The sequence below is a fragment of the Sus scrofa genome, chromosome 15 (assembly GCF_054392235.1).
Source record: "Sus scrofa isolate SSC_HxYL_T2T_F1_AM1 chromosome 15, Sscrofa_HxYL_maternal_Yorkshire_Landrace_v2.0, whole genome shotgun sequence".
NCBI classification, from domain to species: domain Eukaryota; kingdom Metazoa; phylum Chordata; class Mammalia; order Artiodactyla; family Suidae; genus Sus; species Sus scrofa.
The window spans coordinates 92,346,409-92,360,358 of NC_139397.1; the positions used below are offsets into that span (position 1 = coordinate 92,346,409).

The 13,950-nt window shown below is 38.7% G+C and overlaps 2 protein-coding genes across 8 annotated transcripts in view; one reads left to right on the top strand and one right to left on the bottom strand.

The window, feature by feature from the left end:
- Positions 1 to 11,355, top strand: part of HAT1 (histone acetyltransferase 1) — a 57,947-nt gene extending 46,592 nt beyond the window's left edge. For 4 of the 5 annotated variants that reach the window (XM_084999511.1, XM_084999510.1, XM_003483674.5 and 1 more), the window contains exons 10-11: positions 1,748 to 1,864; positions 10,919 to 11,355. In XM_084999511.1, the coding sequence (XP_084855637.1) occupies positions 1,748 to 1,864; positions 10,919 to 11,086 (285 nt within the window). In that variant the 3' untranslated portion in view covers positions 11,087 to 11,355. Of the gene's footprint in view, positions 1 to 1,747; positions 2,736 to 9,964 lie in introns of all 5 variants that reach the window. The other variant, XR_014829545.1, reaches the window with a different exon arrangement.
- The window catches only part of SLC25A12 (solute carrier family 25 member 12), a 204,055-nt gene that overhangs the window by 173,683 nt on the left and 16,422 nt on the right, over positions 1 to 13,950 (bottom strand). The gene's annotated exons all lie outside the window — the stretch shown is intronic.

Below are 13,950 nucleotides of genomic sequence, written 5' to 3' on the forward strand. Positions count from 1 at the left end.
CAGTCTTAGGGTTTAAATTCTTGCCTATAAACTGTTATTACTTATTAAATCCTTACTCTTCAACTTGAATTTTCTTCAGATTTATATGTTTTGCTGCCTCCTAAATCTCTCCTGCACTGTGAAAAGTGTCATTCGATACCTTCCTCCACAACCAGTCTTTCCTATTCTATATTTCTAGAATCCTTGTTCCCTTAGTATTCTTATTTGTGCTTTCTCAGTTCATGTCCTTGTCATTTTTTGCCTTATTTAATAGCTGAGTTTCCTTATTGGTCTCCCTGCGCTTCTTCTGCTACTATGTTTATATAGCTGAGAGAATGCTTTATTTAAAACTTAAACTTGTGTGATTTGCTCACTCTTGCATTTAAAATCTGTGACTTAGGAGTTCCCGTCGTGGCGCAGTGGTTAACGAATCCGACTAGGAACCATGAGGTTGCGGGTTCGGTCCCTGCCCTTGCTCAGTGGGTTAACGATCCGGCGTTGCCGTGAGCTGTGGTGTAGGTTGCAGACGAGGCTCGGATCCTTCGTTGCTGTGGCTCTGGCGTAGGCCGGTGGCTACAGCTCCGATTCAACCCCTAGCCTGGGAACCTCCATATGCCGCGGGAGCGGCCCAAGAAATAGCAACAACAACAACAAAAGACAAAAAGACAAAAGACAAAAAAATAAATAAATAAATAAAATAAAATAAAATCTGTGACTTAGTAGATAAAAGCCCAGCTCTTTAATCCAGTGTGTAAAGCTCTGTTTTCTTGCTCCATCCTTACTCTGCTTCTGCTCCTTGCTTTTTTTCTTCATTTTATGCTCTAGCAGTGTCCTGCACATGTGCATATAACATGTACACACACATAATGCCCTCCTCTCTTTCAAGAATAATATGCTCCCAGACTTTGGAAATAAATTTAGGGTTACCAAAGGGGAAACATGGGGGTGGAGGAATTAGGAGTTTGGGATTAACATATACACACTGCTGTATATAAAATAGATAATCACCAAGAACCTACTGTATAGCACAGGGAACTATACTCAATATTCTAAAATAACCTATTCGGGAAAAGAATCTGAAAAAGAATGGATATATGTATAACTGATTCATGTTGCTGTACACCTGAAATTAACATCTCACTGTGTCAACTATACTCCAATAAAATTTTATTTAAAAAAAATAGCATACTCTGTGCTCGATTTCCTTTAAGATTCAGCTCAAGTTTAATTCCCCCAGGAAATCCTCTTCTAACATTTCCCCCATTCCCAGTGTGTGCCGCCATATACCATGTGCATGTTTCTGTCATTAAATCAACCATACCTTGGAGTTCCCATCATGGCTCAGTGGTTAACGAACCCAGCTAGTATCCATGAGGATGCGGGTTTGATCCCTGGCCTTGCTCAGTGGGTTAAGGATCTGGCATTGCTGTGAGCTGTGGTGTAGGTTGCAGATGCGGTCCAATTCCACATGGCTGTGGCGAAGGCCAGCAGCTGCAGCTCTGACTTGACCCCTAGCCTGGAAACCTCCTTATGCAGTGGGTGCAGCCCTAAAAAGACAAAAAAAGTTAAAAAATTAACTGTACCTTATTCATTTATGTTATCCACTAGACTATTAGCTCCTTGTGGGCAGAGACAATATCTTTTATTGCTTTTTGTCGGGCACCTAGCACAATTTTTGGCCCGTGGCAGATATTCAATCTATACTGTGTTCTTTTGAAAATGTGTTAGTACTTGATAATGTGAAATGTTCATGTTTTTCTTTTATTAGCAACATGCTAGACGGGTTTATGAGATTCTTCGACTACTGGTAACTGACATGAGTGATGCTGAACAATACAGAAGCTATAGACTGGATATTAAAAGAAGACTAATTAGCCCATATAAGGTAGGACTTTCAGGAGTCTTAAGCATTATACTCTTGTCAGTGTTTAAAATGAAGGAGCTTCCTGGGGGCCTAGTGGTTAATAATCCAGCATTGTCACTGCTGTGACTTGGGTCAATGCTGTGCCATGGGTTTAATCCCTGATTTGGAAACTTTTGCATGCTGTGAGTGTGGCCAAAAAGATAATAATAAATAAAATGAAGAGTTCTCTTGTGGCTTAGTGTGTTAAGCACCTGGTAATACCACCACAGGGGCTTGGGTCACTACTGTGGCACAGGTTGGATCCCTAGCCCAGGAACTTACATGCGTTGGGTGTGGCCAAAAAAGAAAAGAGAAAAAAATCTAGTAAATGCCAGCGAATGGGAGAGTCCAAATCATTTTGCTAAGTTAACTATTACAAAAGTGAAAATATTTTTCCATTTAGTTAAAAGATTTCTCCCTGTCATAATTTTCCAATGTAAACTATAAATCTGTTTCTATTTACTTAAAAACTAGTCCCAAGAATAGTCTACTCATGGTTATTTTTTTCTTTCATTTGTATGCATCTTTTAAAAACAATGTCTAGAATCTTCCCTAACAAATAATCAAGTTTTTTCTAATTGTCTTCCCATTTGTCATATATTTTGTTTACCTTGGTGCTTTTCTTCCTAAATTTGGCCTTGGTTGCCATTTCATTTGTAACTTCTGTACTTTACCCTAGCTGAAATTGCAACTTAGTTTTGTTTACCTTTTTGTTATTTTTGTTCACGTTTTTGTTGATGTTCTTGCTCCTTTTCCCATACTTTTTTTTTTGCTTTTTAGGGCCACACCCAAGGCATAGGGAGGTTCCCAGACAGGGCTTGAATCAGAGTTGTAGCCACCAACTCACACCACAGCCACGGCAATTCGAGATCCAAGCCCACTGAGCAAGGCCAGGGATCAAACCTGCGTCCTCATGGATCTTAGATTCATTTCCTCTGCTCCACAATGGGAACTCCCGTACTTTTTTGTATCTCCTTTATTTTCCTATAACTCACACATCTCCCCTCCTAGATCAGGTTCCTCCTAGATCAGGCCTGGCCTCATCATCATTTGGCCATTAAGGTAGATATTGTTTATACCAGCTTGTATGCAGGAGGATTTACTCAATGAATAATTATTAAGCACATGACTTGTGGTTGCTGCATTTATATACCCTGTACCTATAGGCTTATAAAGCACAATAGCTGGGACCATAAATGACAAATTTGAATCTGTCTTAAGATTCAAGGAGGAGTTCCCATTGTGGCACAGTAGAAATGAATCCGATTGGTATCCATGAGGATGCTCAGATCCTGCATTGCTATGGCTGTGGCATAGGCTGGCAGCTGTAGCTCCAATTCAACCCCTAGCCTGGGAACTTCCGTATGCTGCACATATGGCCCTAAAAAGCAAAAAAAAAAAAAGATTTAAGGAGAAAGTTAATATTGATGAATAATTAATATATTAAGTACATAGTTCTGATTTTCCTAAATTAATCCAAATTTTATTTGTCATAGATTCTGCTTTATAGAGCCAGTCTTTTGAATATTGATAGTCCATTGGGTTGTACTACTTACTGAATTGCAACTCTTTTCCTGTACCACATCTTATTTGCAATGTAACGGTATTTCCTAATTTGTCTTTGTCATTCTAAACAGATCACATTCTGAATATAAAAATATAATTATTTGCCTGTAACTATAAATTATTGTATTGTGAATTCATGTATTTTTTTTCTTCAGAGTGCCATTTCATTAAGCAAATTTTTTTTTTTTTTGGTCTTTTTGTCTTTTTAGGGCCGCATCCACAACATATGGAGGTTCCCAGGCTAGGGTTCGAATCAGAGCTACAGCTGCCAGTCTACATCAGAGCTCACAGCAACACTAGATCCTTAACCCACTGAGCAAGGCCAGGGATCAAACGCACATCCTCATGGATGCTAGTTGGGTTCGTTACTGCTGAGTCACAATAGGAACTCCAAGATTTTGATCTTTAACATCAATTTGTTAGCTAGAAATTTTCTTTATGAGGAAATTTGGGCATATAAAACAGTATAATAAGATGTTATCATGACAACACTTAAAATTGTTTTAGTAAAAGTAATTTATTGAATTATGCATGTCAGATACTTATGACATTTTATATAGGCAGATATAGCAAATAAGAGATGATGAATTCTAAGTGTAAATAGTAGTCATGAAGTTAATACCAAATAATGGAAATTTCTTTAGTTCATAAAAGCAAGTATTGTCTACTCTTACAGAAAACAGAATGATAATGATTTTTTTTTCTTTTTTCTATGGTTCACCTGTGGCATATGGAAGTTCCCAGACTAGGGACTGAATGGGAGCTGCAGCTGCTGGCCTATGCTGTAGACACAGCAATGCGGGTTCCAAGGCAAGCCTCATCTGTGATCTATGCTGCAGCTTGTAGCAATGCCAGATTCTTAACCCACTGATCGAGGCCAGGGATGGAAGCTGCATCTTCATGGATACTAGCCGAGTTGACTAGTTGTATTGTGTTGTAAACTCTAGTTGTGTTGAGCCACAATGGGAACTCCACTACTGATTTTTTATATTATTAAGTATCTTTACCTGTTCACCAACTTCACCTTATCTTAAAAGACAACCAAAAACTGGTTATTAAATTCTTTAAATTCTTAACAGCCAAAATGGGTATGACCATCCTGTACTAAAGCTCATACACAAGTTAAAAATTCTTCAGATACTTGCTCCAATTCTATTTATGGTATGCACATTTTAATGAGTTTAGTATTCTGTCCCACAGAGAAAACCTAAGAAAGCAGAGGGTCCTCCTTCCCCACTTTGAGTTAATAGCCACAGTGTGTCAGGAAACATAGCACAAACTTGATAAAAGCCTAGAAATAGTTGAATGCCTTTTAGGCTTGGGAGGAGTTATAAGATTTCTTCGTTGAATGCATGCAGATGATTTTCTCTAATTTGTCATTCCAAGCTGATACTCCTAATGTTTTGTTGTGCTATCATAGCATTCTCAAGTGCAAAATTATGTTTAAGAATAAAGTAAAATTGCTGAATATTGAGTATCATTTAGAAATTTTTTTTAGTCTTTAAAATGTATGCCTGATGGGGGAACTTTGGAGTTTAGAATTTACTTCTTTTTTTTTTTTTTTTTTTTGTCTTTTCGCCATTTCTTGGGCCGCTCCCACGGCATGTGGAGGTTCCCAGGCTAGGGGTCGAATCGTAGCTGTAGCCTCCGGCCTACGCCAGAGCCACAGCAACTCGGGATCCGAGCCGCGTCTGCAACCTACACCGCAGCTCATGGCAACGCCGGATTGTTAACCCACTGAGCAAGGGCAGGGACCGAACCCGCAACCTCATGGTTCCTAGTCGGATTCGTTAACCACTGCGCCACGACGGGAACTCCAGAATTTACATTTTTAACACATTTTATGAAAATAAATTGTATGTAAGATTTTATAATTATTACTGAGGTATGAAATTTGTTGATAGCAGAGTCCACCAACTCTGTGCTGCCTTTATTTGAGGGGTCAAATTTCTGTATCAGGTTAATAACCCTGTCCCACTTAGAAATTTTTTGTATAGATATTGGAATAATTTGTACCTTACTTTAAAAGTTCCTTAAACACTAATAGTTCGTTTGTATCAATGCCAAAAAGGGATAAAAATAACCTGCATTAACTGGAACCATTTTTAAAAGTACAATAAGAAACTCTTTCTCTAGTACAAAAGTAATTTTTAGATGATCCAAAAGATACATTTGAACAATTTGACTAAAAAAAGTAAAGTTGGTGCAGCTGCTTGGTTTTAGCACAAAATTTTTTATATTGTTTCATGGGCATATTTTAAATTCGTAATTGGTTTACAAGTATAAAATTTAGAATCATTATTACGATATTGGATTTGGAATCAGAAAATCAGTTTTTTTTGTTTTTTTGTTTTGTTTTTTGTTTTTTTTTTTTGTCTTTTTGCTATTTCTTGGGCCGCTCCCTCGGCATATGGAGGTTCCCAGGCTAGGGGTCCAATCGGAGCTGTAGCCACTGGCCTACACCAGAGCCACAGCAACTCGGGATCTGAGCCGTGTCTGCAACCTACACCACAGCTCACGGCAACGCCGGATCGTTAACCCACTGAGCAAGGGCAGGGACCGAACCCGCAACCTCATGGTTCCTAGTCGGATTCGTTAACCACTGCGCCACGACGGGAACTCCAGAAAATCAGTTTTGATGTCTAGTTCTACCTTTTACAAATTGTGTGACTCTTAACAGCTTATTAACATCTGGGTATTAAGCTTCTTTTCTATAAAATGGAAATGCCTCCATAGTGAGGAACTTAAGAGAAAGAAATACAATACAGTGTGCATGTTTTTAAAGATTTTTGAGAAATCTTAGGACTCTTCATATGTCTCCATACCATTATTATTTTTAAATTCTTATAGAAGAACCTTATTTCTGTAGTTCACAAAAGAAGCTAGTTCAGCAGATAGAAATTAAGGAGCCCTTGGAGGTGGGGGCATTTTTGAGATTATATTTGTAAACTCTTTTGGAACCTGTGAAAACTAGGTAAGGAGAAAGAATTGTTTTCTGGAACACATTTTACACGTTAGAGCCAAATGTTAACATAAATAAAGAGACACTAATTCCATCTTCAGTGATTTTGCATTAATTAAAAATTATCAACAGCCTTAATCTATGAAAGAATTAAGTTTTTGTTTAAGTTTTTTTAAACACTCTTTAAAAGATTAATTTGTAATATGCCATACATATACAAAGTGGTATAAATGTACAGTTTCAGGAATATTTATAAAACAAATAGCATAAATAAGTTATTTTAAAAATTGAACCATAGTTTATATGCTCATGAGGAACTTCTATATAATAGTTTCGTATTTTTCCATAAAGCTAGTATAGATATTTTTTATGCCTAGGTACTTAGAGCTCTTAAATTTAATTCACAGATGTACTGCACTACCAATAAAAATTATGAGATTAATTCTTACATCCATCTGAAAAAAAAACTGACAGTAAAGAAATTGAAGGACGAGATAAATTGGGGAAGTAAATGCTCTTAGAGATGTAAAAACATCATAATAACTTAAAACAGTACTGGCACATAATTCATTCTGTAGGTTACCTGGAACAATTGGTAATCAAGAAATATTTAAGAATTAATAGTTTCTATTATATATAAGAATTTAATATGATTGGAAGCATATTCAAGCACTGAAATTAGATTATTTAATAAATGTTACAACTCATTAGCAATTTAGAAAAATAGTTTAGGAGTTCCCGTTGTGGCACAGCAGAAACAAATCTGACTAGGAAACATGAGGTTGAGGGTCGGATCCCCGGCCTCACTCAGTGGGTTAAGGATCCGGAGTTGCTGTGAGCTGTGGTTGTAGGTCCCAGACACAGTTCGGATCCTGCATTGCTGTGGCTGTGGTGTAGACCAGCAGCTATAGCTCTGGTTGGACCCCTAACCTGGGAACCTCCATATGCCATGGGTGTGGCCTTAAAAAGCGGGGAAAAAAAAAAAGGAAAAATAGTTTATAGTCCTGTCACATACCACAATAATTTTTGGATGCAAACAGTAGTTTCTGAGCTGTTTCCTTAACTTTGGCAGCAGAAACAATGTATTTTTTCATCCGTATGATTGAAGACTAAGGAATACACTGTCCTTCCAGGACTTGGGAACAGTAAATTTGAATTTTCATGAGTTCTCTAGAACTGATATTCAAAGTGTGGTCAGTGGATAAGCAGCGTTTACATCACTTGGGAGCTTGTTAGAATGCAGACTCTCACCCCACCCCAGCCTTGCTGAATCCAAATCTTCATTTTAACAAAGTCCCCAGGTGATCTGTGTACACATTTAAATTTGAGAAGCATTGCTTTAGAGGGGCATCTTACACTAATCAATTTTTTTTTTCTTTCTCTTAGTGGTAGCAACCTCGTTTACTTAGCTGTACCAATTTAGACTCAGGATCAACCTAATTTTGGTAGTGTCAGCTTATTTCAGTAAAGGCCTTTCTCCAAACTTTACTGTTGTTACTTTATTTTAAAAGTGCTCTGGGAGTTCCCGTCGTGGCGCAGTGGTTAACGAATCCGACTAGGAACCATGAGGTTGCGGGTTCGGTCCCTGCCCTTGCTCAGTGGGTTAAACGATCCGGCGTTGCCGTGAGCTGCGGTGTAGGTTGCAGACGCGGCTCGGATCCCACGTTGCTGTGGCTCTGGCATAGGCCAGTGTTCACAGTTCTGATTAGACCCCTAGCCTGGGAACCTCCATATGCCACAGGAGAGGCCCAAGAAATAGCAAAAAAAAAAAAAAAAAGTGTTCTGTGGAGTTCCCTTTGTGGCTCAGCAGATTAAGAACCCAAATAGTATCCACCAGGATGCAGGTTCCATCCCTGGCCTCACTCAATGGGTTAACAGTCTGGTGTTGCCACAAGCTGTGGTGTAGGTCACAGACGCATCTCGGCTCTGGTGTTGCTGTGGCTGTGGTGTAGGCCAGCAGCTGAAGCTCTGTTTCAGCCCTTAGCCTGGGAACTTCCATATGCCACAGGTGGGACTCTAAAAAAGAAAAAAAAAGTGTTTTGTGATGATAAATTTAGCTTAATTTTGAGCTTTTTAAGTAGTAATCATCACACACATGTCTATATTCTAAAATTATTAGGATTTCATTTAAGGGACATTTATTAGTTTTTAGGATATTGTTTTTAGGGTTCTTTTTTGTTTCTAATTGTCTTTGAAAGGCAGTTAACTATAAGGACTTAGAATACAGATTTCCAAGCAGATTTTTAGGGGTTAAATCCTGGCTTCTGAACTTACTACCTTATTTAATTCCTGTATCTTTTTTTTATCAACTGAATAAAATTATAGTACCTGTATCATAATGAGTTGTTAAGATTACATGAGTTAATATGTGATTTCTAATCTGTATGTAAAGTTAGCTTTATTATATGCTTTAGGAATTCCCTTTGTGGCGCAGTGGTTAACGAATCCGACTAGGAACCATGAGGTTGCGGGTTCGGTCCCTGCCCTTGCTCAGTGGGTTAACGATCTGGCATTGCCGTGAGCTGTGGTATAGGTCGCCGACGCAGCTCGGATCCAGTGTTGCTGTGGCTGTGGCGTAGGCTGGCAGCTACAGCTCCGATTCGACCCCTAGCCTGGGAATCTCTATATGCCACGGGAGCGGCCCAAGAAATGGCAAAAAGACAAAAAAAATAAATATTATGTGCTTTAGTAAAAGAGGATGATATAACGTAGATTGACCCAAATTGTATGAAAGTTTCATATATTACAGTGTTTTATATTATGCACTTTTACCACCCATCTAGAAGTCTTAGAGTCATTATTCATTTTTCTTCCCCCACGTCACCCAAAGTTTTCTTTCCCCATGTCACCCAAAGTTTTCTTTCATAAATCTGTTCTGTCCCCTTCATCTCTATTGCTACTGACTTGGTATAGGCTTTCATCATCTCCTGCCCAAACTCTTGTAGTAGCTGCTAACTTGGTTCTCCAGTCTCATCCTCAGCACTACTAACAATATTGTTCTGATATAGTGTCCTGCCTAAAAATTGTTACCAGCTCCTCAGCACGGTGCTGACTCTTCAGCATGGTGGTTTCCTTCTTGGAAAAGTGTAGAGGGTTTAATAAGATAATGTGTGTCTGGACAGTAAAGACTGAATAAATGCTAGTAAATATTGGGGTGGTGGTGGTGGTGGTGTTTTCGTTTTCCTTTGGCTGCCCTTGTGGCAAGTGGAAGTTCCTAGGCTGGGGTCAAATCAGAGCTGCAGCTGCAGGCCTATACCACAGCCATGGTTACACCACATCCAAAGCACATCTGTGACCTACCATGCAACTTGTGGAAATGCCAGATCCTTAATCCAATGAGTGAGGCCAGGGCTCAAACCCACATCCTCAAGGACACTATGTCAGGTTATTAACTTGCTGGGCCCAATGGGAACTGCCAATACTGCCTTTTTTTTTTTTTTTTTTTTTGTGTGTGTGTGTGTGTGTGTGTGTGTGTTTAGGGCCACACCTGCGGCATATGGAGGTTCTCAGGCTAGGGGCTGAATTGGAGCTGAGGCTGTCAGCCTACACCACAGCCACAGCAACGCTGGATCAGGGCACATCTATGACCTACACCACAGCTCAGAGCAACACCAGATCCTTAACCCCCTGAGCGAGGCTAAGGATCAAACTTCTGTCCTCTTGGATGCTAGTCAGGTTGGTTTTCTGCTGAGCCACGATGGGAACTCCCTAATACTGCTTTTTAAAGTGTGACAGTCTTTGACTTATCTTTCTGAAACTCTTCCAAGAGTATATAGTCCATAAATACACTCCTCGTTAAGGGAATTCGTAAATGAGCATAGCAGCAGCAGAAGCCACCTTGGAATTAAAATTAATGTATTTAGCTAATGATTAAATAGTGAGGTGGAATAATAGCTCTTAATCTCAGTTGTCTTTCTTCGGTTAATGTATTTTATTTATTAAAGAAATATTGTCTGTTCTGGCCAGTTCTTTATTATACTTTGGAGAAGGGGCTCTTAATCCCATGTCTGTATTTTGACACAAATTCCATGACTTCTAGAACCGTCTTTTTAGAGGGTTTGTAATTCATGGCTAATATATGTTTAGGCTTCCTTAAGGAAAAACTATGTGGGGAGTTCCTGGTGTGGTGCAGTGGTGTGGAAATGAATCCAACTAGAAACTATGAGGTTGTGGGTGCGATCCCTGGCCTTGCTCATTGGGTTAAGGATCTGGTGTTGCCATGAGCTGTGGTGTAGGTCACAGACGCAGCTCGCATCTGGGGTTGCTGTGGCTCTGGCATAGGGCGGCACCTGTAGCTCTGGTTGGACCCCTAGCATGGGAACCTCCACATGCTGCTGTTGCCCTAAAAAGCAAAAAGTAAAATAAAATAAATTTTAAAAAATTATATAGGACAAATTTGAGTGCTACTATTTTTTTTGTTTTTAACACTGGAGACTTAAAATTCTAATATAAAGAAATATATCAGCTTTCTTAGTTCAGTCTAACCAGTAATTATGTTTGTTGCTTAGAAAAAACAGAGAGATCTTGCTAAAATGAGGAAATGTCTCAGACCAGAAGAACTGACAAACCAGATGAACCAAATAGAAATAAGCATGCAACATGAACAGCTGGAAGAAAGCTTTCAAGAACTTGTGGAAGATTATCGACGTGTTATTGAACGCCTCGCTCAAGAGTAGAGATTTATATACATCTGTGTACAGGAAGTTTGCAAATTTCTGTACATGTGTTGTGAAATCAGATGATGACTTTAATTTTAAAATCTTGTAACATTTTACTTACGTTAAAAGTTATCTATCTTTAGTTGAATATTTTCTTTTGGAGAGATTGTATATTTTAAAATACTGTTTAGAGTCTATGAGCATATATTACATTAAAAAAGAGCTTCTGAAATACCACTGCAGTTACTTCCCTTCTTAAACAGTATAATAAATGCTTAGTTGTGGTATATTAATGTGTGCTATGATTCTTAAATATTTATGATAAACTTCTTCAGTCTTGTTAAAAAAAAAAAAAATTGGATTTTAAGCTTTTACTATCATTCCTCCCACACTTTGCTTTTAAGTTTTTACATCTGGCACCTTTAAAACACATTTCTTTAAGGTTTTCCTTTTTTTTTGTTTTTGTTTTTGTCTTTTTTTGCTATTTCTTGGGCCGCTCCCTCGGCATATGGAGGTTCCCAAGCTAGGGGTTGAATTGGAGCTGCAGCCACCAGCCTATGCCAGAGCCACAGCAACGCTGGATCTGAGCCGCATCTGCAACCTACACCACAGCTCATGGCAACACCGGATCATTAACCCACTGAGCAAGGGCAGGGACTGAACCCGCAACCTCATGGTTCCTAGTCCGATTCGTTAACCACTGCGCCATGATGGGAACTCCAAAGTTTTCCTATTAATTCTGTTTTTCCCATGTGATTTTTCTAAATAGGATATCTTCCTAGTATAGGTTTGTTTTGTTTTATTTTATCTTATTTTTTGTCTTTTTAGGCCCACACCCATGGCATATGGAAGTTCCAAGGCTAGGGGTCCAATCAGCATTGTAGCTGCCAGCCTACGCCACAGCCATAGCAATGTGGGATCCAAGCCTCGTCTGCAACCTACACCACAGCTCACAGCAATACTGGATCCTTAACCCACTGAGCAAGGCCAGGGATCAAGCCCGTATCCTCATGGATACTAGTCAGGGTTTGTTACCACTGAGCCACAATGGGAATGCCTAGGTTTGTTTTAAATGAACTGTTGACCACTTGTTGGGGGTTGGGTTGGCAAGATAGAGAAGACAAACTAGATACAGCCAAAAACCTAACTGTTTGGCATCAACTAATTGAAGATAATTTAGAAATTACCACAAACCTTTTATAAAGATAGGATAGAAAGCAGTTTACAAAAAATCCAGTTGACACACCAGTGTTGAAATGTATTGTGTCTGTCTGTTGTGATTTAATATAAGGTTACCAAGATGTTGAAGTCCAACAAGGAAAAAAGGTAGTGATAAATTGCTTAATATAGTCTTAATGTTTATTGAAGTAGAGCTAAATAAGTTGCTTGATACAGAATCATTAAAAGTAAAATCTTGAGGAGTTCCCATCATGGCACAGTGGAAACCAGTCTGACTAGGAACCATGGGGTTGCGGGTTCAATCCCTGACCTCCCTCATCGGGTCAAGGATCCGGCATTGCAGTGAGCTGTGGTGTAGGTTGTAGACACTGCTCAGATCTAATGTGGCTGTGGTATGCTGGCGCCTAAAGCTCCAATGAGACCCCTAGCCTGGGAATCTCCATATGCCATGGGTGCAGCCCTAAAAAGACTAATTAATTAATTTTAAAAAGTAAATCTTGATTTTTTTTAAGTGTGCCAGTGAGCCAAGTATTGTAGAACATCAAAAATGGGATGTAAGTTGAACTTTAAAGTCTGATATTTGTTCAGTGCTCAAGGCAAAATCCCAACTTGAACAAGCACTCTCTTTTCTTCAGATCAGCTTCCATCAGTAAAATCTGTCAAACAGGAGAGGCAAAGTAACTGGTACCCTCTGGACACAAAATTGCTGTGGCCAGCAGCATACCAATGATACTAAAACCATCCTCTTAAAATGAAGGTGTTGTACAAGTTTCAAACGATTTCATTTCAGAAGTTTATGCATATATAAAACTTGTTGATTTCTGAGAGAGTATATATATGTACATAACCTATACAGATAGAATGAACCAGTTTGGGCTCTTGGACTATATGAAAACAATTTGTTTCCATCTAAGTAAGTAAATTTAAAATTTTTTTATTGAAAATTCACAATTGATACCTAAAAATGAGCTCTGAGGGAGAAAACCTGTACAATGGAAATAATCTTTCAACACCCTTTTATGTGGAAACCAGAAAAAGGAAAATTTGATGACTTTTTTTTAAAAACAAAAAGATCTAGTTGAGCATTAACCTTTGGGACTTGAAAGGCTGTTCCTTCATTTGAGTTAGGAAAGTAAAAGTTTGATAGATCTGTACCTTGTGCAGGATAATTAAGTAACAGGATCCATGTATAGGACCATGTATGAAATCCAACACTGCCACCCACTAGGGCTTAGTGGTCACTTTCACCCGGCAGTGGTAGCCTTCATCCCTTTTATCACCCACGTATACGTTGACTGTTCTTGTATTTACTTGCTGCCTTTACCTTTTTCCCTTACCCCCTCCGCCAATTTATTTTTTTTGCCTATCTTCTCCAAATTGCATTTCTCTACATCTCATAATCAGTACAATAATCAGTACATATAATACCATGTTTCCTTTCTAAGCATCAGTGTTTTTCATCTATAAATGAGGTTGTACTAGAATTATTTCTAGGCTCCTTCCCTTTCCTAAGATCTGTGCTTATCCTTTTTACATCTCTTCACTCTTAAGCTTTTATACTCAGGTATGGTTGTAGAAGGAACATATGTCTAAAATATTTTTATAAATCACATGAAATATGATGAGTTATATGTAAGTTTAATGTGTGAGAGGAAAAAAAATACCTCACTGTATGTCCCTGATTATCTCTAAATTGCAGGGGC